Source organism: Gastrolobium bilobum, unplaced genomic scaffold (genome assembly GCF_033153095.1).
Source record: "Gastrolobium bilobum isolate Gb01-03AN ecotype WA unplaced genomic scaffold, APGP_CSIRO_Gbil_v1 utg12574, whole genome shotgun sequence".
Lineage (NCBI taxonomy): Eukaryota > Viridiplantae > Streptophyta > Magnoliopsida > Fabales > Fabaceae > Gastrolobium > Gastrolobium bilobum.
In genome coordinates, this window is record NW_026898098.1 from 39,389 (window position 1) to 61,901 (window position 22,513).

General features: G+C 32.3%; 2 protein-coding genes across 2 annotated transcripts; one reads left to right on the forward strand and one right to left on the reverse strand.

The window, feature by feature from the left end:
* Window positions 1-924: 924 nt before the first annotated feature.
* Window positions 925-2,103, forward strand: LOC133312841 (small ribosomal subunit protein mS79 (rPPR3b)-like). Its single transcript, XM_061514118.1, has 2 exons — window positions 925-1,017; window positions 1,123-2,103. The coding sequence occupies exons 1-2, from the start codon at window positions 925-927 to the stop codon at window positions 2,101-2,103; spliced, it is 1,074 nt and encodes a 357-aa protein (XP_061370102.1).
* A 5,998-nt stretch (window positions 2,104-8,101) lies between these two features.
* Window positions 8,102-11,119, reverse strand: LOC133312842 (neryl diphosphate diphosphatase, chloroplastic-like). The gene is made up of 7 exons (XM_061514119.1): window positions 11,105-11,119; window positions 10,169-10,445; window positions 9,418-9,793; window positions 9,096-9,314; window positions 8,852-8,990; window positions 8,520-8,771; window positions 8,102-8,395 (listed from the first exon to the last, which is right to left on the reverse strand). Exons 1-7 carry the CDS (start codon window positions 11,117-11,119, stop codon window positions 8,102-8,104), a joined length of 1,572 nt encoding a protein of 523 aa, XP_061370103.1.
* Window positions 11,120-22,513: the final 11,394 nt, after the last annotated feature.

Sequence of the window (22,513 nt, forward strand, 5' to 3'; positions counted from 1 at the left end):
GGAAACACTGATTTGGACCCAGATAGACTTTTAGGTTTTTTTTAGGAGTTTGAAAAGGAAGAAAATAAAAGGAATTCAAAGGAGAGGAAGGAAAAAGAAGGGAAGAAAAATGAAAGATATTATCTTCCTTTCTTTGGGAGTTAAAATCTCAAAATTGAAGAAACTTTAATTTTAAGAACAAGATGAATTTTGAAGGATTTTGTGAAATTTCCAAATCATTTCTCTTATTTTTTTAAACTCGTAAATAAAGGAATAGATTAATAAAATTATTTTTTTCTCTCTTAAAACTAACTCTCAAACAAGTTACTGCCCAAGGAGTTCACTGATGTAGCTTGTAGTGCATAATATGAGTTAAAAGAAAACACATAAAGGACCGAGACCACGTACCGATAACAAATGTCACCACACCAAGAGCAATGAAACAAATTTTCATGAAATATGAAAGTTGCTCCGTGACAGCCAGTATCCATCTGAATCGAGAGATCTATTCATAGTGAGGATCGGAGTGGAATACCAAAAGAATGGTATATCTTAAACGAAATGTAATTGAAATCTTACCTTCACCGGAAAAAAATATATGAAAAAAGAAAAAATATTACATGTGTACTTTGATTTTTATCATTGTTGAATGTTGGGAATATTTTACCAACTTGGCATGCTTATATAAATAATTGTAATCCAAAAACATCAAATAAGCAAATCATGTATAATACATAAATTTTTTTTTTTATGAAACTCATTAAAAAATTGAGAAAAAAAAAGTAAGGGTTAGCGCAAGTATTTTGCGGGCACGAAGTATTTCAACATCATAAATCCTGGTTGTGTTGGGGTTAGCGCAAGCGTAGTAGCGTTTGTCTCGTATAATTCCTAACCCCTAAACCCTCCTCCCTCCGCTTAAAGCTCTTTCCTTCACTTCTCCCGAGAATGTCTTGTGCGAGTACGAATCGTCTGCTTCGAATCTTCACCGCCAAGCCATCCACCACCACCGCCGCCACCGCCGTCCTCAACCCTGTGGCCGTAACACGTGTTCACACCAATAAATATGATTACGAGACACCTCAAGGGCTGCGAAAAGTGGTCGACAAGTTCAAGAAGTTATGCAAGAACAAGCACTTTTGACAGAGGAGCGATATCTACAAGTCCACCGTGTTGCGTCTGGCGAAGGTGAAGGCCTTCCCAATGATCGAAGAGATCCTTGAGGACCAAAAGAACTACAAGCTTATCTCCTTCGAAGGCTTCGTCATTCGCCTCATCTCTCTCTATGGTAAAGCTGGCATGTTCGACCATGCACTCGCACTGTTCGACGAAATGCCAACCTTCAATTGCAACCGCATTGTCAAGTCCTTCTCTGCCCTCCTCCGCGCTGCCGTCTCCGCCAAGAGGTACGACGTCGTTGAAGAGCTTTTTCGCCAATTTCCTTCCAAGTACTCCATACAGCTTAATGTTGTCTCCTATAATGTCGTTACTTATGCGTTTTGTGATATGGGTTCCACTGATTTGGCTCTTGGAATGCTTCGCGAGATGGAGGAGTTGGGAATGGAGCCTAATCTAATTACCTTCAATACTCTCCTTGGTGCGTTTTATGAGAAGCGTGGGTATGAAGAAGGTGAAAAGATTTGGGCACTGATGCAAACCCGGGATGGTGTTGATCCTGATGTCGTGAGTTATAAGATGAGGTTGAAGGGGATGATTCTTGGTGGCCGAGTAATGGAAGCGGTTGAGCTAGTTGATGAAATGAGATTGAAGGGGGTTCAACCTGATGTTCATTGTTTCAATGTCTTGATTAAGGGTTTCTGTAGTGATGGCAAACTGGAAGAAGCTAAGCACTGGTATGATGAGTTGGTGAAATGTGTAGGCACTGCGAATCGTACTACTTATGGCACTCTTGTTCCCTTTCTCTCTGAGAAGGGTGATTTTGATATGGCTTTTCAACTCTGCAAAGTTGCTTTGGCAACCAATGGAAGGTTGCTTAGTGATGTGGGAGTATTGAAGGGTGTCGTGGAGGGGCTTTTTTCCGAGGGAATGATTGGAGAAGCTAAAACGCTTGTCGATCTTGCAAGGAAGAAGAAACTGGAAATAGATTTGCCCCAAAACATGTGGTAGACCTTGCATCCATTTTTGTAGCCGTTGATTTCACTGATTATCAAATTACTGCGTTAATTGAAATGAGTTGTGTCGTACTTGGGGTCAAGTTAGAACTTCCACTGGGGAAGGGGATAAATAATGGTCAGAAGACAAACCAATACCTCACTGATCAAGCGCTAATATTGAATTTTGTTTTTGCTTCCGTGGGCTAGGAATTTTGAACCTTATACACATGCCTGTTAAATAAGTTATCCCTTCCAGTAGACTTCCAAATTCATAATCTATGTTTTATCCAAAAGAACTGTAGTTTCTTTGCTTATGCCCTGATCTAGGAGAAAGAATGTTTGTCTTAGCAACACTTGTACCCGTGTAGTGGCAAGCCCTTTCTTAAGGTTCTCCTCTGCCTTTGGCAAGTGACGGGAAGAAAACCGCTGTGCTTTTACCAAGAAAGCATTAGAGTCTAGCGGTCACTGCAACAAGCAGCGAAGTGCCAAATGCACAGCCATGAAGTACATGAGACCCAATATTTTGTATAGGGTTTTTTTTTGTTTCCTTTCAAATTTGTGTAGGCTGTTGATAGGGTTCCATCCATGCTTTATGTAGACCTTATAGGCGAATTCATTTCTATTGTCATACAGCGCTTTGGACCATATCTTCAAGTGGAATGGTAGCTGCTCTTTGGCTTCCAATTAACATTTGTACTCAAATATTTGTTTTCTTTCATTAGGTAAATAGATTAGTATGAACATTTTTCTTTTCATCTTAGTAATGTTTACATATTTTAGTACTTATCGACAGCGTATGTAAACAGAGTAAGCTTGTCAATCGATCCACAAACGTCGAAAACGTCATCAATTATGTATACTAGGCACAAGGGTTCTGTGAGCTCAATCCTTTTTTTCTTCTTCTGAAAACTGTGGATCGGTTAGGCATGCCATTGACCACATGTACCATTGAAGAGGTTCATCCCGAACAGGCTTTGACTCCTTGGCAAGTCCAAGGTCATTCCACCATCAGTTAATTAATTAAATTACCAAAAATATATGTGAAAAATAATGATAATAATAATTTACTTATGAACTCAATTGGAAACCTGGAGAATTTCCTGCTTATGTATGGACTTGACCAACCACGCAGGAATCAACCTTTGCTAGCTCTTTCAAAGTGCTAGTCCATCCTTTAGTCACCATGAAATAGTTTTAGTGGTTGCTTCTGCTGAGAACCCTGACAAGCCTTTATGAAATGGAAGCTGCAATATATTTGAAACATTACACGATGACCATGTTAATGATGTTTTGATGCTCCTGTCCCCTGCTTCGTCAAGAGTATCCTCTACTGCAAAACTTAGTTGAGAAGCTTCATAGAACTCAATCAGCCCCGTTATATCTTTAACAATTTTTTATTGGACCTCAAGTTTATGATCGAGTTAAGAATTAATGATATTATATATTATTTGATATTACCTATATAATTATGATCGAGTTAAAAAACTGTTAATAAAGTTTTAAATTACCAAAAAAAGAACAAAGTGTAGAAATTAATTATATAAGATCTTTATGTTATTAAAAATGAAATTTATCATGTCAAAATAATTAAATCATCCTTTTTTTTTTGGGAGGCATTAAATCAACCTTTTATGCAGTTACATGTAAGTATTAAATTATATATACAAGTTTATATTAGATGTTTGTCAAAATATTATCCCCAAAAAAAAAATCATGTTATATAATTATTAAAGTTTAAATATAAGTCTGTGTTACATTTTATAAGATTTATTTTATACTTGCATAACATTTTGCTTAAAAAATTTCTATAGCATATTTTGCTTATCTCTTTAAAAGAAATTGAATTAAAATAATTTAAATATGTGTTAAATATTTATACAATAAATAAAAGACTAATAGTTATACATATAAAATTTAAAATTACAAATGTGTTGGAGTTATTTTTTCTCTATAATTAAAGGATGGCTACACATGGCTTTAGGTATGCACATGACTCGAGATAACTTTGGTTAAAAGTCCTATATCTAAATTTGTTCCCTAATCATCTAAACTTGAAAAATTGTCTTAAAGTTCCCCTACAAATAGAGAAGGAAGAAAGCCTTGAAAGTTCAAGTATGCAAGAAAGAGTTCCTACGAAATAGAGTTCCACCACCACAAAGATGAGAGAGAAATCTTTCAAGTGAGAGATAAAATTATTATAATCCATCCTTAGTGGTAAAGTATTTGTGTTGAAACCTTTAGTCTTGCACTAAGAGATCATCTTTGTAATCATATTCTCATTGTGGAAGTTTTCATAGATTTATTGGTCTCGTGATTTTTACTCTTAATATTAATAGGGTTCTCCGCGTTAAGATTTGCTTTGTGTTCTCTATGTGTTTTTTTTTTTACTTTTTTTAATTTTTTTCCATCTTATGACAAGTTTACTTCACTTCCACAAATAGGAGTTGCTCTGAATCAAGCTCCTTAACCTAACAAAACGCAATGCAAAGAAAAAATAACTCAAAACATATGTACTTTTGTCAAACTAGCCTAGTATGTGAATTAATTGGCTATGATGCACCGACACTTCAAACACACTAACGTGTTATGTCTGACACTCCAACACGCATTGCAGAAACTCAAAAAAGAGTTCAAAAATTGCGTTGCAATGCGTTTTTAGTTTCAGCTATTAGATTTGTTGGATTACAATTACTATTTTATTGAGTTTAATATAAATATATGAGATATCTTATATTTCTTTACAAAATTAAGGGGTATTATAAGTTTAATTTTAGTTTTTGTTAAATTATTAAATATTAAATATAATATACACTATATAAATTAAAAATATTATTTAATATCAAAACGTGTCCTAACATGTAAAAATTTAACATTGTTTAGAATTAACGTATCGGAGTGTTGTGTCGTGTCGTATCCTGTGTCGTGTTAGTGCAACATGACTGATGGGATAAGCAAGCTAGTTTACCGATAAATAAAATTAATACAAAATTACTAAAGTTAATTTTTCTAACCACTATTTTAATGCCTTTAGCCGGTGAGCCATACATCCTTTTTACAACTTTACTTTTATTAAATATTTTTCAAGTTAAAAATGAATTATACACTAATCTGCAGGAACATTGTATCATTGTATGATTGTATCCTCCTAGTCTCAATAAACGAAATTGAAGTGCAAAATTCATAAAGTCGACGATACTAGGATGAGACTTAACAAAAAATCAAAAAAAGAAAAGAAAAGAGAGGTTCCCGCCATCGACATAAATCAATAATTAACATGTTCCTATAGATTGGGGATTTTTTTCTCCAATAAAGCACGAGTATTGAAGTCGGTATTTTTTTTTAAAATAGAATTTTTTTTATTTTATTTAAATTCAAATTTTTATTTATTCTTTTAAGTCTTAATATTTTTATTTATATTTTTTTAGGAAGGGTTTGGTAGATGAGATATTTTTTTACTGGAAAAAAATGATTTATGTAATATAGTGAGAATTTTTTTTTTTCCTGACAAGTTACAAAAAGATATTTGGTAAGTTTAAAATTTTCACAAAAATATTGAATTAATTTTACTGATGTTATGAAAAAAAAAAAATACATGTATTAGATGATATTTTCATTTGGAATTATATAGTTAAAATTGAAATGATGGGAAAGATTGTTTTTCCAGAATATTTTTAATTTCCTCATACCAAAGGTTAATTTTTTTTTTTTATCCCACCCCACTTTTTCAAAATTTCTAAAAAAAAATTCATATCAAACAGCTACTTAAATCTTAATATTTTTCTCATTTGGAAGAGACGTAGGTACTATAGAAGTAGCTCTCGTAGATTGGAGTTGCTAGGATTGCGATGTAATAGACCAGAGGCACCACAGCATTGAGGCAGATTTAGGTAAGGAACATATAATTGAGCTTGGGGTCAGCATTGCTTGATTGACAAATTTTCATGTGCACTTGAAACCAATTGGCCAACATGCCCTTTCTGAAAAGTCTTGTTGCTCCTTCATGCAATGGCACAGAATTCCAAATATCTAAGGAGCCATTAAAGCATTAAAAGAGGGGAAGGGGAGAGAAAAAGAAGACGAAGAAGGTGACATTACATTGGAATCCTATCAAATGGTTGACAACGACAACAGGTTAAAATATCAACTAATGTTCTTTTTTCTTTTTTCTTTTTTTTAGTACAAATCAATTAATGTACTTTACTTCCGGAGTTTCAATTTACTCAAAAGAGCATTTTATTTTCGTAAGCTTTACAATATTGATGTTTCGCTTTGAGCTTGATTGCAGCAATATGTATGGTCAGTAAATTTTATTTTCAGTCTTTCTGTAAATTGGCCTCACAGTATAACCGATTTGATTTTTTAACACCAAATCCAATTCTTATTTCTTCTTCTTCTTTTTGGTAAACAATCCAATTCTTACTTAAAATATACAATTTCCGCCATTTATTTGAGTTTGACTTATCTATAATTTATTGACTAACAAGTCATTCGACTTGTGTAGCACAATATTCCTCTTACGCTCAAAAGTCACAGGAATATTCTGGAACAGTGACTAAAGTGTCACTGTTCAACAATTTATTTCCCTAAATGCCACTTTAATAGTGTAATTTTTTAATATGCTACGCGTGCAAGTTCGTTACAGTGCCCAGCGAACTTAGTAGCCAATGATTTCGTTACACGTGGCATATTTTGGCCAGAAAAGTTGACTGCCACATGTTCAAGTTTGCTATGACTGATAGCGAACTTGGGAGAGCCAATGATTTCGTGAGACGTGACACACTTTTACAAGAAAAACTGACTGGACGAAGTTCACTACCAGGGATAGCGAACTTGGTGTGCTAGGTGGCACAATCTCATTTCCCGATCAGAATTAATGTTCCAATCACAATAAAAAAACAGAAAATGAAGGAAAATGACAATTAATTGTAATTAATGTATTAATCACAATTAATGTACCAATCATCAATCACAATTAATATATCAATCCCCATTCACAATTAATTTTGATCACAATTAATGTACTAATCAACCATCACAATTAATGTATCAATCGCAATTAATTTTGATCGGTACATTAATTATTTGTGATATCATTGTTACAAATTCGAACGATGTTTGTGAGAGATAAAATATGGCAAATGAGATGTCATTGGGTAGATCTCGAAAAGTTATATGAAATAAAATAAAAAAATATCTTATTTAGATATCCGAATCAAAAGTTATGACCCTTCGAAGTGATTGGTGATTGGTACAATAATTGTGATTGGTACAATCAAAAGTTAATCCTATTTGTACGCTAATTATGATTGACACATTAATTGTGATTGCTAATTGGTACATTAATTTTGATTGACTCATTAATTAAATTGCCATTTTCCTTCATTTTTGTGTTTTATTGTGATTGATACATTAATTCTGATTGTTCCACGTGGCACCTAGTTCGCTTGTACCTTCAGCAAATTTGGTGCATGTCAGACACGTGGCACACCTTGTTCGTTGCATGTGGCAGCGAACTTCTCCAATGTGTCAGAATTTATTGCAACATAGTTCGCTATTAGGAGTAGCGAACTTGTTGTCCACTAGAAACGTGCCACGTCAGCAAACCAAGTTCGCTGGGCACTGTAGCGAACTTGCCCGCGTGGCATATTGGAAAATAACACTGTTCGCGTGACATTTAGGTAAAAGAGTCGGTGAACAGTGACATTTTGATCACTGTTTCGAATATTCCGCAGTGTCGGGTTCGGTTTTGGATAAATAGGTGTTTTGTTATATATTTGAATGGAAAAATATTATTTAGTTCTTATTGAATACAAAAAATATATATATAAATTAGAGGTATGAAAATTTATATTAAGAAATTTCATGTGCACGTACATTATTAAAACTCCTTGGTACATATTTATTTCAATTTATTTTGAAAACATTAATTACTTCATAAAGTAAACTAATACAAACATGTAAATAATTTGTCGCAAATTATTTTATCACAAATGATAGCCTTTGACAATGTACTATATGTGCCCAGCACAAACATTAAGCAGTGACTTGACTTGTTCCCGTAGAATGGAGAGGCTTGGATTTCTACGGTACTGATACATTAGAGGTACCATTCTTGCAGCATTGAGGCAAAAATTGTTAAATGATGATGAAAATGAGTTTGGGGTCAGGATTTCTCGATTGAGACGTTTCCATTCACTTGAAATCAATTGGACAACATGCCTTTGTGCGTCTTGAGCTGAAACTTCTTGGTTTTCATTCATGAAGCAATGAATGTATGACCCATCAAGACCATTTTGATCTTCACTCTGTATTAATCCACATCATTAGAAAATAACATTGAATTAATATGCATCCTACAAAATGTTGTTAAAAAAAAATAAAAAATAGTGCATTAAATGATATAAATAATAGAATAGACCTCCATTTTACCTCAGCTCCTTCCAAATCATCAGAAAGACGAAGAATTTTTGCCACTGAATATATAATATTTGGAATCCCTTTTTCCATGATAGCAACAGATTCCTTAGTTATACCCTTATCAAATAGGAAGAATGCATGGACAAGTACAACATGCACTCCTGTGCTATCAATTCCATTGTTCAAGTACTCCTCTGCCTTTGGCAACTGACCAGAATTCAACCAATGTGCTTCTTCCAAGAAAGCATTCAATAATCGCACCCACTGTTTCATAAAAATGCTTCATTATATTTACTTGGTGTTTCACAAAATAATTGACATAACGAAATAAATGGACTCTTTACCGATTTTTTTAAGGTATCTATAGGGTTCAAACCATGCATTTTGTACACCTTTTCCGCGAAATCATTGGTAGTGTCATAAAGAACACTTAAACAAGTTTTCATGAAGTCTGGAAGTTGCTCTGTACCCGATAGGTCCCATCTGAATCGAGAGATCAATTCGTTGTAAGAATTAAAATGGGATATCAAAAGAATACTTAGATTTTGTATGTTGTTGATACATAAATAGATATTTGATTTTGAATACCTGTTAACAGCATCTGTAAATAGAGTAAGCTGGTCTAATGTCCCATAAACATCGAAAATGTCATCAATAACGTAGATTAGAGAGATAGTTTTAGTGAGCTCAATCCTTTGCTCTGAAAAGCGTGGATCTGTGAAGCATGCCATAGGCCACGTGTACCATTTAAGAGGTTGATACCTTGCAAACTTCTCCTCCTTCCCCATTCCAACCTCTTTCCACCATCTGTTAATTAAGGGAAAAAGTTTACTCGTCATTACCAATATTTTAATAACCAACCAAAAATCAACATATGACTTGCAGAGGCATTATTCGTTAAGAAACTTACTTGTAAACTTCAGTAATTTCATTCTGGTTCATGAACCTAACTATGCAGGAATTGATGTTAGCAAGTTCCTCTAAACAGGTCCATTCATTCTTGGTTTTGAAATCACTTAGGAAGATGCTTCTATCCAAGAATCTTGACAAGCCATAATGAAGCGGATTCTGAAGAGTGTTTGCAACATATATAGCTTCATGATGGTCTTGGTGTCTTGACAGCCATGAGCGTAGAAGATCGCAGCTGAGGTATCCTACATCATCAAGACTATCTTCTCCTTCAACACTTAGCTGGGTTGCTTCATACAGGGCAATGAGACTCTTCACATCATCACCATATTTTTCTCCGAACTTTGTTTTGTCACTGTTCAAACTGTGAAATAAATCTGCACGTCCATTGTAGTTAGTGATTTGTAACTAAATAACTCCTTCAATAAAACTAAGCTCAGATAAATGGGTGTTTATTCATCTTGTGAGTATTACTCTATATGTATACAGCTACTTTTTAATACTAATTTCTGGCATACGCAAGCATGCAAGATTTAGTATTTCAGTGATGTAATTGTTTATAGCCAATATAGGTAGATACATTTATTTTGCTATATTATAATTTTTTAATTTTATTACAAATTTTAATTATAAAGTACGTGTGCTCTGTCTCATTTATGAAGAGCAAAAACATAGTGAGTAAATCTTCAAATTTTTTGAAGAATCATTGCTTCTTTTTTAGTTTATTTATTTTAATTATGAAGATTCCAAACCTGCGTTAACATAATGACCTCCTTGTCTCAGCAAGCGGAATGTAAGTGCAACTTCACAGAGTTGATGAGTATTGTCAAAATCACTGAGATGGCTGCTCCATATCAAATATTGCTTTTGAAGAGCAGCTTCAATCTCCTCTTCAAAATGGTGTTCAATGCCAAGCCTTTGGATAATGTGAATCAGATACAAACTCTCCGTTGGATCCTCGCTAATAAGTTTCTTGTATAGATGCTTAGCTTCCTTCAATATCAAAGCTTGTTTGACATAGATAACATCCTAAGGAAAATGTAAATCAGTTTCAGAAAATTGAAGATTAAAAGATATACGGATTTGAACATTGTATTTCTACTTAAAACATACCATGCTGGAATTTCTGATTCTAGTAACCCACACTTTGCTTCAGTGCTAGCTTTAGAAGTCTGGTGGTTATTAACTTGTGCAGTGGTTTACTCAAGCAGTTTACAAAGACAGGAATTTAAGAGGGTGAGTATTTTGAGGAAACGGGAGATCATGTCTAAAGATATTTAAAGTTGAAGGGTGGAGAATAGATTTTGGTTCAGTGAAATAGTGGAACTCAGAAAGTTAATGTTCGCGTGCAACACATTTATTTGTCGGATAGCTTAATTCTGTATTTTGGCATGTTTAAGTGGTTGTACTAACATAGCGTATGCGTCCGGATTGTTATCATATTACGATATTAACCGCAGCTCAATGAACTGCGAAAACCGAAATAAATTAAGTTTATAGACATGCAAGATCACTTTTTCTTTTTTTAACATAGAAATATAAAACTCATCTATTATGTAATTGTAAAACCACAATAGAATTCCTGAAATGTCTCTATACCATAACTAAATACTAAGTCATGAAGCTACATCACGTAGTCCTGACCAAATATCTCATGCCTATACAAAATACACAAATAAATCAAAGACCTGGACAACCTTCATGCTCACGAAACAAATAAAACATACATAGTCTGGTAAAAACATAAAGTCATAATAATCATGTCACGGTACAATAATCATATCCATAATAATATGAATAAAACATCCATCTCAAATAAACTCTACTCCGACCTCTTGCCTCGAGAAACATCTATCTCATGGACATCTGCACATGAAAATGTGCCGCAAAAGGGGTGAGATTTCTAACAGAAATCTGCACATTTAGGATCTTAGAAATTCATGTTTCTCACATTCATAAATTCAAAATTAGAGATACTAAAGTTTATCCATGATTCTTGTAAACTTTGATCACAGAAGGTCTTTTAGATCCTGGATTTGATTCTACCGCTAGAATCTTCTTTTTTATTACCTATTAAAAAATGAAAGCCTTCCTGAGATGGGAGTATTATGTCTTGTGGGACTTAACCCCAACATAAATAGGTTAGAGAAAAGATCCAACCAGATACCTAAAAAGAAATTTATGTCCACACTAAAACTTACACTGCTATTCTAGTCAATGGCGGACCCAAAAAAATTAATTCATGTCCACACATTTAGTGGCAGGGGTTAGAGGGCAGCGACCCAGAAATTTTTTTTGATATAACTTTCACATGACTTATCAATGTAGAAAAAACATATAGGGTGAATAGCAATTCTAGGCAGATAGAAACATAAACTAGTAAAAAATGATGTATAAATTAAGGGGAAAATGTGTGTCATTTTAAAATATGTAAAGTTGTGTCATTTTAAATGAGAGAAAGAGATAGATCATGGGGAAGAGAGTGTACAAAAAAAATAAAGGTGTGGGTCTCACCTTTTTGTGAGAGTGAAATGACACAAGTTGTGTCATTTAAAAGGACAAACATTTTTCCTATAAATTAAATGTTACCAGTGAAGCAAGTATGACAGTGAAGCTATGTCCAATGATTGTTGAGTTGAGCGATTGAAGTGTGCAAACCCAGAAAATTAAGTCATCTGTTACATCCCATTTGCAAGGTATGGGACTTGGAGTACTACATTGGTTGTATGGGCAACTAATGTGGCCTTTATAAGGCCTTGGACACTCTCACCCTTTGAGCTAGCTTTTGGAGTGGTGCATGTCAAGGTTCTTATCAAATGGTATGTCTTCCACTATGTCTCCCGATTACAATCGAGCGGTGTAGGTGGTGACGCCGGCATTGCAGTGTTCACCCGGAGCTAGTAAAAAATAGCGCAGAGTCAGCCCGCGTGGGCGTCAGGGCTGCGGAGCGTGATTGAATGTTACGATTCCATTTGCAAGGTATGAGACTTGGAGTCCCACATTGGTTGTATGAGCAACTAATGTGGCCTTTGTGACCTTTATATGGCCTGGGACACTCTCATCCTTTGAGCTAGCTTTTGGGGTGGTGTATCTCAAGGTTCTTAACATGTGCATTGCAAAATTAACACTGACTAAAATAAATATTGAACCAAGAGACAAATAAGGATCTACAACAAAGAAAAAGAAGAAGAAAAAAACTAAAATTAAATTTTTATATCCGCAAGTGTGGACATTTGCACAAACGTGCGTTCGCTAGTGATTCTAATATGTTCAATAACAACAGATATCGCAAGCTCAACTCAACATTGTCACAATAAGATAATCAAAATAATTAAAATTAAAATACTCTTTAACTTGATTAATTTTAAAACATAGTACTAAATGATTAATATTGCCCTTATATAATTTTTTTTTCTAACAATTATAAGATAAAAGCGGGATAAATATAATATCTCTCTAAAAAAATAAAAAATTTATGAAAGTCGTTGTTGGCCTCAACGGCTTAGGAATTAAAAAATGAGATAAACATGAAGGTCGCATAGTGCGACTTCAAATAAGTAGTTGTTAAAAAATAACGTGTGACGAAGCTGCGTGGTGAGAACAGGATTATTTTACGGGGCGTTTGGTTGAGGAGAAATTTTTTGAATACTAGAAAAATAAAATTGATAGGGAAATGGTAAGAAAGTGAGATAGATAGAAAAATATAAAAAAAAGTTGTTTGATTGGATAAAATTTTACCGGAAAAATATATGAAAATTTTGAAAACCTATGTTTGGTTTTGGAAAAAATATAGATAGGTAAATGATATAAAATTACAATTTTATCCCCGATACCTTTATCCTAAACAAACAAACAGCGGACCAAACAGTGGACCAATTTTATCCCCGAGGAGGGTATAATGAGAGTTCAAAAAGTATGCAAACAATGCATTGCCCGGGTTTTCCAAAAAAACCACCCTCACATTCGCTTTCTCAACAGTGCGAAAAGCTTTCTTTCTCATCAAAAGTTGAAAAACCCATGCAAATGACATGGATGGGAATTTGGTAAAAATCTGTTGAAACAAACGTTGTGTTTCTAAAAACTATACTTCATTTGCATAGGAATCTGTTGAAAAGCTTGGAACCAAACGCCCTCTTAGTGCTTTTCGAGCATATTCCATATGAGGAAAGAGAAGGAATTTTTTCTTATCAGAAAAGTATAATTATTAGAAATATTGTGGCAAAAAAATTAATTTAATGCTTTTTAATAAAATAATTACGCATTTATTACAATTTTGAAAATAATTACAGATCTTTTGTACAATGTGACGCCTCATTTAGGCATCTCCCCTTAGGGTGAGACGCTCCAATGGGGCGTCTCTCATGAGGTGTTGACACGTGTCATATTTTTTTTCTAAAATAAAAAATAATTTAATCATAAAACTTCTGAAGGCCATAACTTTTAACTCGGGTATCCAAATCAGGTAATTCTTTCTTTGATTCCACATAAATTTTCGAGATCTACGCAATGACATCTCATTTGACATATTTCATTTCTCACAAACACAATTTTAATTTGCAAGAATGATATTATAAGAGCGATTAAACCCAGAAGTCTCTGAGTTCTGGGTTTGTGATTAATATAAAAAAATAAATAAAATTTTGATTTGTGATTTACTTTTTTTTTTATAATAATTTTTTTATTATAACAAAAATTTGGTTTGTGATTTAAATTAAAAATTAAAATTAAAATTATTATTAATAAGAAAAACATAATAAAGATTTGATTTGTGATCAATTTGAAAATCTGTAGAAATAAAAAAAATAATTAAATAAATATTCTAAATCTCTAAAGAAGAAGGATATTATTTTTGAAATTAATGACTAATGCTATAAGCTTCTGGGTTATTATTCGTGGTCTGAAGTTAATGATGGTTTATGAATGTTTTTCAAAAATAAAATTACCTAAATTAGGCATGATTGTCTCTTGATTGAAACTCAATTTAGACGTGATTGGTGACGTGTCAGGTGTTGACACGTGTCATATTTTTAAATTCAAAAGCTTCTGAGTTCTGCGTTTCTGATTTAATATAAAAAATAAATCAAGATTTGATATGTGATTTAATTTAAAAATAAATTTTTTATTTTTTTATAAATTTTTTTTTGTTTGTGATTTAAATCAAAAGTAACAATTATTATTAATAAGAAAAACAAAATAAAGATTTGATTTGTGATTTAAACTTAAAAATCAATTTGAAAAATCTGTATTAATAAAGGAAATAATTAAATAAATATTTTAAAGCTCTAAGGATGAAGGATTACCTGATTTAAATTTAAATTATGGTGGTGAGACGCCCAAAAAAGGCGTCACATTGTGCAATAGATCCGTAATTATTTTTAAAACTGCAATAAATACGTAATTATTTAATTAAAATGCAATAATTAAATTTTTTTTGCCGAAATATTGTATGAAAACAAATTTGATTAGAAAGATTAAAAAAATTGTTTGGTAGATTAAAATACAGATTCGCTTTTTCTACGATCAATATAGATAACTTATCTACATTGAACTCAAAATGACGTCGTTTTGAGACAGAAATCACGGTATTTTTGTAATTATAATTTATTTCAGGATTATAATAGTCTTTTTCATTATAATTTTTTAACTCAAAATGACGTCTTTTTGGGAGCGAATGTAGATAACTTATCTACATTCACTGTAGAAACATTAAAGCCTTAAAATATTACTGAAAAAATTGATTTAAGTTTAAAAAGTCTATGTTTGATTGAAGGTAAATATCGAGGGGGTAACGTGTATAAATTAAGAAAAAGGGCATTTTAATTTTTGAATCTGTAAGAAAAATAATCCTTGAATAAAATATGAGGGTCATTTTTTACAAATAATTCGCGCTGATTTTTTCGTTTATCGGGTAAACACAAAATACCACATATGATGTGAGTTTCTCGCACAGTATTTTCAATGAAAATTTTCACACAATTGTCAATGCATGGGTAAACAATTTTCCTAGTAGAATTTTTTTGAGATTTCTACCAACCATAGTTAAGTTCAAATCCAAATCTAATTTGCCAGAGTATTTTGAAGAAAAACTCCTACGGAACAGGCCCTAAGAGTTATCTTCCTAATGAAATGATCACGATAGAATCAGATCATTTAGGGTCAATTTGGATGAACTTCAAAACAAATATTTTTTATGTCTTACTTATAATATTTTATAAAAACTAAAGTTATTTGGATTTTTTTTAAAAAAATTAGCTTTTAACTTCTGTTTTTTTTAGAAATTAAAATTTTAACTTATAAAAAAAATTGACTTTTTTTTTAAATACAGATATCCAAATAAATTTTTTTTAGAAATATTTTTTTCTTAAAAAAAATAACTTTTAGAAAGAATTTTCACTTTTGTTTTTAAATACAGACATTCAAATAATTTTTTTTTAGAAATATTTTTTTCTTAAAAAAAATAAATTTTAGAAAGAAAAAATTCATCCAAACAGCACTTAATTTTTTTTTCGGTGAGAACAGAGAAACTATTCTTTTGACTATTATTAAAAAAGTAACGTGTACTCATATTTCAGACACAATGCAATTTTGTATTTAAAAAATAAAAATCGTGGTTTGACAAATACGAGGTTCTTAAAGTTAAACCAATCTACCCTAAGAGCTGTAGCTCAGGTGGTGTGGGGGCTGAGTTCTAGGAGTTAGACTAGTGAGTTTAAAGGGTTTGGGATTCGAATTTTGCGAGGCATATTTTTTGAGTAACAGAAAAAGCCTATTAATCATTCCTATCAATCTGCGAAAGAGATTAGTCCCATTTCGAAAAGGTGGGGAAACCTTTGGGTTCACTCAAAAAAAAAAAAGTTAAACCAATCTGGCGATTTACCTTACACGTGGACTAACGGAAAATTTTAAAAGCATTATACTAAAGTGGTAAAAAGACAAAATCTACCTAGTGAGAAAACATTGTCAGTGCTTATGAAAACTCTCGGACCGTAGATTTCATGAGGAAAAAAAAAAAAACAAGAATAGTTGTTGCTCATTTATTGGAGCGGACCTGGGATAAATTACTGACATGAGTGAGCGTGAGGAGAAAGTACAAAATCTCAATGGCTCAAATTAAACTCTTAAAAATTGTTCAGCTTGCAATTGCAAGAGAAGACAACTGAAGAGGAAGCACAAACATTTTCATTGAAGGGGACGTGAGACTCAATCTTGAAACACTCTTCAAGTACCTGTTCACTCTTCAATAGTAATCTTCTCCAATTATTTTACATAGAAAAGCAAACGATGAAAAAAAAAAATTCTAACTATATTTTTACTTCATCTCCTATCAAACATAGACAAATAATTTCTCAACCCCATTTTTTTAGGAAATTTTTCTTTTCACCACCTACCAAACACGCGATTAGATTAAAAATTTGTAGTGTGTTCTTCTAAATTATTCTTAATCTCTTTAAATTTCTAACAATTCTAGCTATAAAAAGAATGAAAGGACACATATAACTTTGTGGGTATCTAATTTATTGATAATGGATAACATGATTTATTTATGAGTTCGTCTCTTCTGCAGCAATAACATATGATTTTTTTTGTGGCAAACATATTTACACATGCAGATTCTGACATTAAAAAAGAAAGAAAAAAGTTAAGATCCGCATGCGTAAAATAAAATCAAGAACAAGCATCGAAATAAATTAGAAGACCAATTTCTTGATGATTCTTTGATTACATACATTAAAAAAGAAATTATTTTGAGTTTTAACACAGATTCAATTATATATAAGTTTAACAATAAGAAAATACGTAAAATAAGAATCAAATAAAGTGATCTTAATTTTTGTAATAGATTTCTTTTAATTTTTTTATATTAGGTCTGTATTATATTTCAAATATTTTTGTTTATAATATAATATTTTTTATTTTCGCTCTCGTCATTAAAATTCCTGCATTCGCCACTGCTTATTTACCGGCAATTATGTAAGGGGGTTACAACTTTTCAGAAGTTGAAGCATTTCTATTCAGAGAAAAAAAAATATGATTCATCTTGAAGAAAGAATAAAAGAAAATAATTGATATGAACATCGAAATAAAGGTATTAAAAAAAAAACTTCTGATATATCATGAGAAGTCTTTTTTTTTTTTTCATTATGTAAACACGTGAACAGGTTGGGTGTGAAAATTATTATTTGCAAATTAGTCATTCAAAATAAAAAGATATCCTTCTTTTTCTTTTTCTTTTTCTTCATTTCTGGGCCAATCAATGGTTGGAACAAACGTGACAGCATTGATAATAGACGTGTTCCCATTTTCATTCAAGTTCGCCCAAAATAATGGTTAAATGAAAATAATAATTAGACTCGGTCTTCTTCTTCTTCTTCTTTTTAAATCTTCTTTTCTTAAATGTGTTAAAAATGGGTAGTAATAGGTCAATGATCGAAAGAATCAAGTCCAAAGTCTTTTTAAGAGTGGCTTTCACTCGAATAAGTGTGCCGTTTTAATTGAAAACTGAAAAAACAGGTCTCTTTCCTATTTCGCCATACGGGCACCCCAGAAAGGACCGATGTTGACACCTTTTGTTGTCTGCCATCAACCGTTTTGGACGAAAATATTTTGAGTGATCCCATTGTATGTAATCCTTTCATTCAAAAAATGACAATAGGATTAAAAGTTTTTTTTTCCATCCCCTCCGTACAAATTCCGCAGGTAATGAAATTTTTTAATTGTCCCGTTCTCACCGAGTCAGTGGTGGGACATGATCACTAAAAATTCCTCTCGTTTTGGACGAAAAAATATGTAGCGGTTCTTTTCTATTTCCTCTCTTCTCTTTTTTCCTCTCTCCCCTCTCTTCTCCTTCCTCTCTCTAACCGGCTCACGTGTTTCGAGAGCACAGAATAAACGCTTGTTTTGGACAACTCTGTATTCAGCTACTACAATGTATTTCTTTAGATTCTTTTATTTTTTATTTTTCTTCTAAAAATTAGGGCAAACAGATTTTAATAAAATGTCTTATAATGAAATTTTTTTTTATAATAAAGAAAAAAAATCAAAAGTCAAAAAATTTTAGAGGAGTTTTTTTTTCAAGTTCTTATCAACTTTTCTTGAATTGTGTAATTTTTTTAAATAAAGGAGAGCCATAAAAATAGAAAGAAAGACTTTTTTTTGAAATATGTGCTTTTAAAAAAATTTCAAATTAATTTTTTTTTGTAATAACCAAACAACTTTTGACTTTTTTTTTAGCTTTAATTTAGTAATAACTTCTAACTTAAAAAAAAGAAAGAATTCAATATATCAAACTAATTTGTAAAAGTTATCGAAAAATATTTATCATTTTAAAAGAAATAATTTTATATTATTTTAAATAAAATGATTGTTTATTGGTGAACTTTTTTTCCTTCTCTCTTTCACAATACAAAGATAAAAAAACCACTAGGGTCATTTCACTTAAAATAAACAAAATTATATACTTTAAAACAATAAATATTTTCCTCCAAAACTATATATAACTAAAAAAATGATAGGATATTAACTTACTTTTTTTATACCTACTCTACATACTCCTTTTCGATACCGTTAAATCATAATCTAATATAATAGTATTGAAAAGAGTAAACATGAAAAAAGACAAGTATAATATCTAATCCCCTAAAAAAAATCTATATGATCATAACCCACGAAAAAGCTTCCAAACCAACTTCTTCTTAATTCATTTTTAAAATTAATTCTATGAAATTGCATATTTAACTTACATAATCCATGTTTTTGTTACTAACCCAAGATGAATCAAAATCCTCCACATTTTTTTTTTTTTGTGATTTTGAAACCACATAGAATCTCAACCTTTAAAAATATTTTTTCTATGATTAAACATTAAAAATAGAAACATGATTTAATTAGTGTCAACATTTAGTAGGTAATAGATCTTCACTGATATAACATTCATGGAAGGCATCATCATATAGCCTATTTGTTAATTAATTGTTGGTACATAATTTCTCAACGGAAATCAACAGCCCCAAGAGATCATATTTATTAAGGGTTGGTTTTTTCAACAGTTACTGCAGATAAGATAAGTTATCTACAGTAAGTCAAATACGATGTCGTTTCGAGCAAAAATCATGGTGTTTTTGTAATTTTAATTTATTTCAAGGTCATTATAGTTTTATAATTATAATTATTTAGTTTTTTAATCTCAAAACGATGTCATTTTCAGAATAAATACAGATAACTTATATGCAATAACTGCAAAAATATTATTCTGATTTATTAATTGTATTGTTTTATCTGTGGCTCCACTACTGCTACAAATTCAACAGTAATAAATTACCCTTAAAACTATATACCTTTGGTAAACTTAATTAACTGACGATCGATTTAATTATGAATCAGTATCGCTTATTGTGTGGTTAATCGAGGAATAGCCTAGGTATAAGGTTTTTAGGTACGATTATACTCACTAGTGGTGTTAACGGGTCGAGCCGAACCGAACCGAGCTTTGGTCTTAAGTTTGTGTTTAAATGTGTCAGCATGCATGACCAAGCCTGTTACCCGTTATAAATATAATTATCGGCATGTGGCCTGACTTATTTACAAAATATAAAAGCCTGGTTTAGTCTGTTTAAAAAGAATAAAACAACAAAAATTTATCCAAACATAATATACAATTAACAACACTAGTAATTCTATTAATATTCATAAATTCAATGTATATCCAAACAGCATAATATACAACAAAACCATTCAAAAAATTTGTTTAACCAATACAATGAGGTGAAATGGATTGAGGAGAAAGAGATGACTATTACAAGTACTTTAAAAAATATAAAATAATATACTAGGTATGCCTGAGAGGCTTTAAGCCCGAGCTTTTGAATTGAAGCCTGAGACTTTTTTATTAAACGAACTTTTATACAAGTTCAAGCCAGATGCCAACAATCAATTTTAGACATATAAGCTCAGGCCTTCACGAGCCGAGCCAAAAGCCCTTGGATCGTTTAACATCCCTATACATCACTCTAACAACAATGCATTTGTCTACATCTTAATTATTTCTCTGAAAACTGACATATATTCTCGTGTCCTAAAACTACTACTCTCTTTTTTATTGGATGAAAACAACTATTGTTGAGATATATAAAATCATTAATGTATCATCATCCAATAGCTTAAATTCTTGGGTTGAATTGATTATTTACAACTATTCTTTTAACTACCATTTCTTTGGAGTGATATATGCAACAATCATCGCAAAGCCGCGACTTCACTGGTATACCCTATTGTCACAATTATGTCATCTAACCTAAGGTTTCATGCTAATAATATTTATTAAGAATATTTAAATACAATACATAAAGTTATAAAGTCAACTAACCTATGGTTTCATGCTAAACATATTTATTAACAACATTTAAATACAATACATTAAACTATAAAAAAAATTCATTAAATACTAACCTTAAATGTTGACAAAGAAAGACAATGAGGAAGAGAAAATATTAAAGAGATAGAGTGAGAGGGAGAGAGGAGATGGAGAGACGAGGTGGGTTGGAGAAATGGGGAGGGGGGTTTTATACAAGGGGTGGGAGATGTATCTGTTGCACCAAGTTCGCTGCCCACCCCAGCGAACTTGGTGCATGGTTGCCACATGTCATTGTAGCTGTTGGGAAGAGTTCGCCAGCATGCCCAGCGATCTTCACTTCTGTCTGCCACGTGTCTGGGCAGGTGAAAAAATGCAGGAGCATTTATTGCAAACAAGTTCGTTACATCAGGTAACGAACTTGGACATCACCAGAAAGCTGACGCATCATCAATCCGAGTTCGCCTCTTTGTCTAGCGAACTTGCCCTCGTGACAGTTTGGGAAAAAGTCTCTTGACGTGGTATTTAGGTAATAAAGAATGAGAACAGTGACATAACGGTCACTGTTCCGGTATATAACATCACTGGTAGGCCATCATCACATGGGTCCATAATTTTTCCACATGCTGGAAGAGACATCTTTGTTTTGGTTTATCAGAGGGTCTATTCTTTCTTCCACTACGCACGACACATTTTACTCTATTTCAGTTACATATTGCTCTGAAAACTACCAAAGATTTCACCTGAGTGTTCGAAAACAACTTCTATGTGATATTTTGCATGTAAACACCAACTTCCCGTGTCAATTTGTAACGGCAAAGCTATAGAGCATCTCACAATCTGTTGCTTTCGCAAGTAACGGAGACGGCAAAGAGTAACATAAACAAATAATTGACCTCAATTATTTTTTTTAGAAATGATTGTTTTACAATTATGTGATTCAAATTTAAAGTGAAATTTATGAAGCTATACGTGCATAGGTAGCTATAATTATGATTGCTGAAGATATTTTAGCCTTCAGAAGTAATCGGAGAGCACGCGCGAGAGCGACAATTTCCTTCACCAAATTTAGTGCACAAGCACAAGCACCATTGTACCCCAGTGCTAACAATCAACCTGTCCCAATATTTGTATACTCCACTGTCATCGGTAAGTTCTCCAAAAAATAATTAAGGTTAAAATATAACTTACTTCCTTGAATTTTGACTATGTTTTAAATTAGCACCTTATACTTTCAATTGTTTTAATTAACTTCCTATATTTTGTGATTGTATCAAATCAATTGTTAAAATTTTCACAAATGGCGTTAAACCACACTTGCCCAAACCTCTTTCATTCTAAAGCCTCTCTCTTTCATTCTAGTATGTGACACACCACCCTCTCCTGTTCAAATATGTTCGTCTAAAATTCTGACTATAAATCCTAATCTTATAATTTATCCCTTCCCACATTCCACCTTGTCATCCAATAACCGAATCTATACCTTCTGTGAGATGGAGTCAAATTGTAAGTTCAAAATCAATTTCACACGCATCCAAGTCCCAAACCTTAGTTCAGAGTAATCGTTCCAAGACAAGCAAGTTTTGGTAATAAGGGTAGAAAATCATGGGAGTTTTTTCGTTTGGGTGTGGTTCCTGCACCTGAGATCGGATTGCAAGACCTTAAAGGTTCGTAGTACCAACAATGCTAATAAAAATAATGTTAGTCTAAATAGCAGTAGCACCAGCAGTAGTAACATCAACGCTAATAG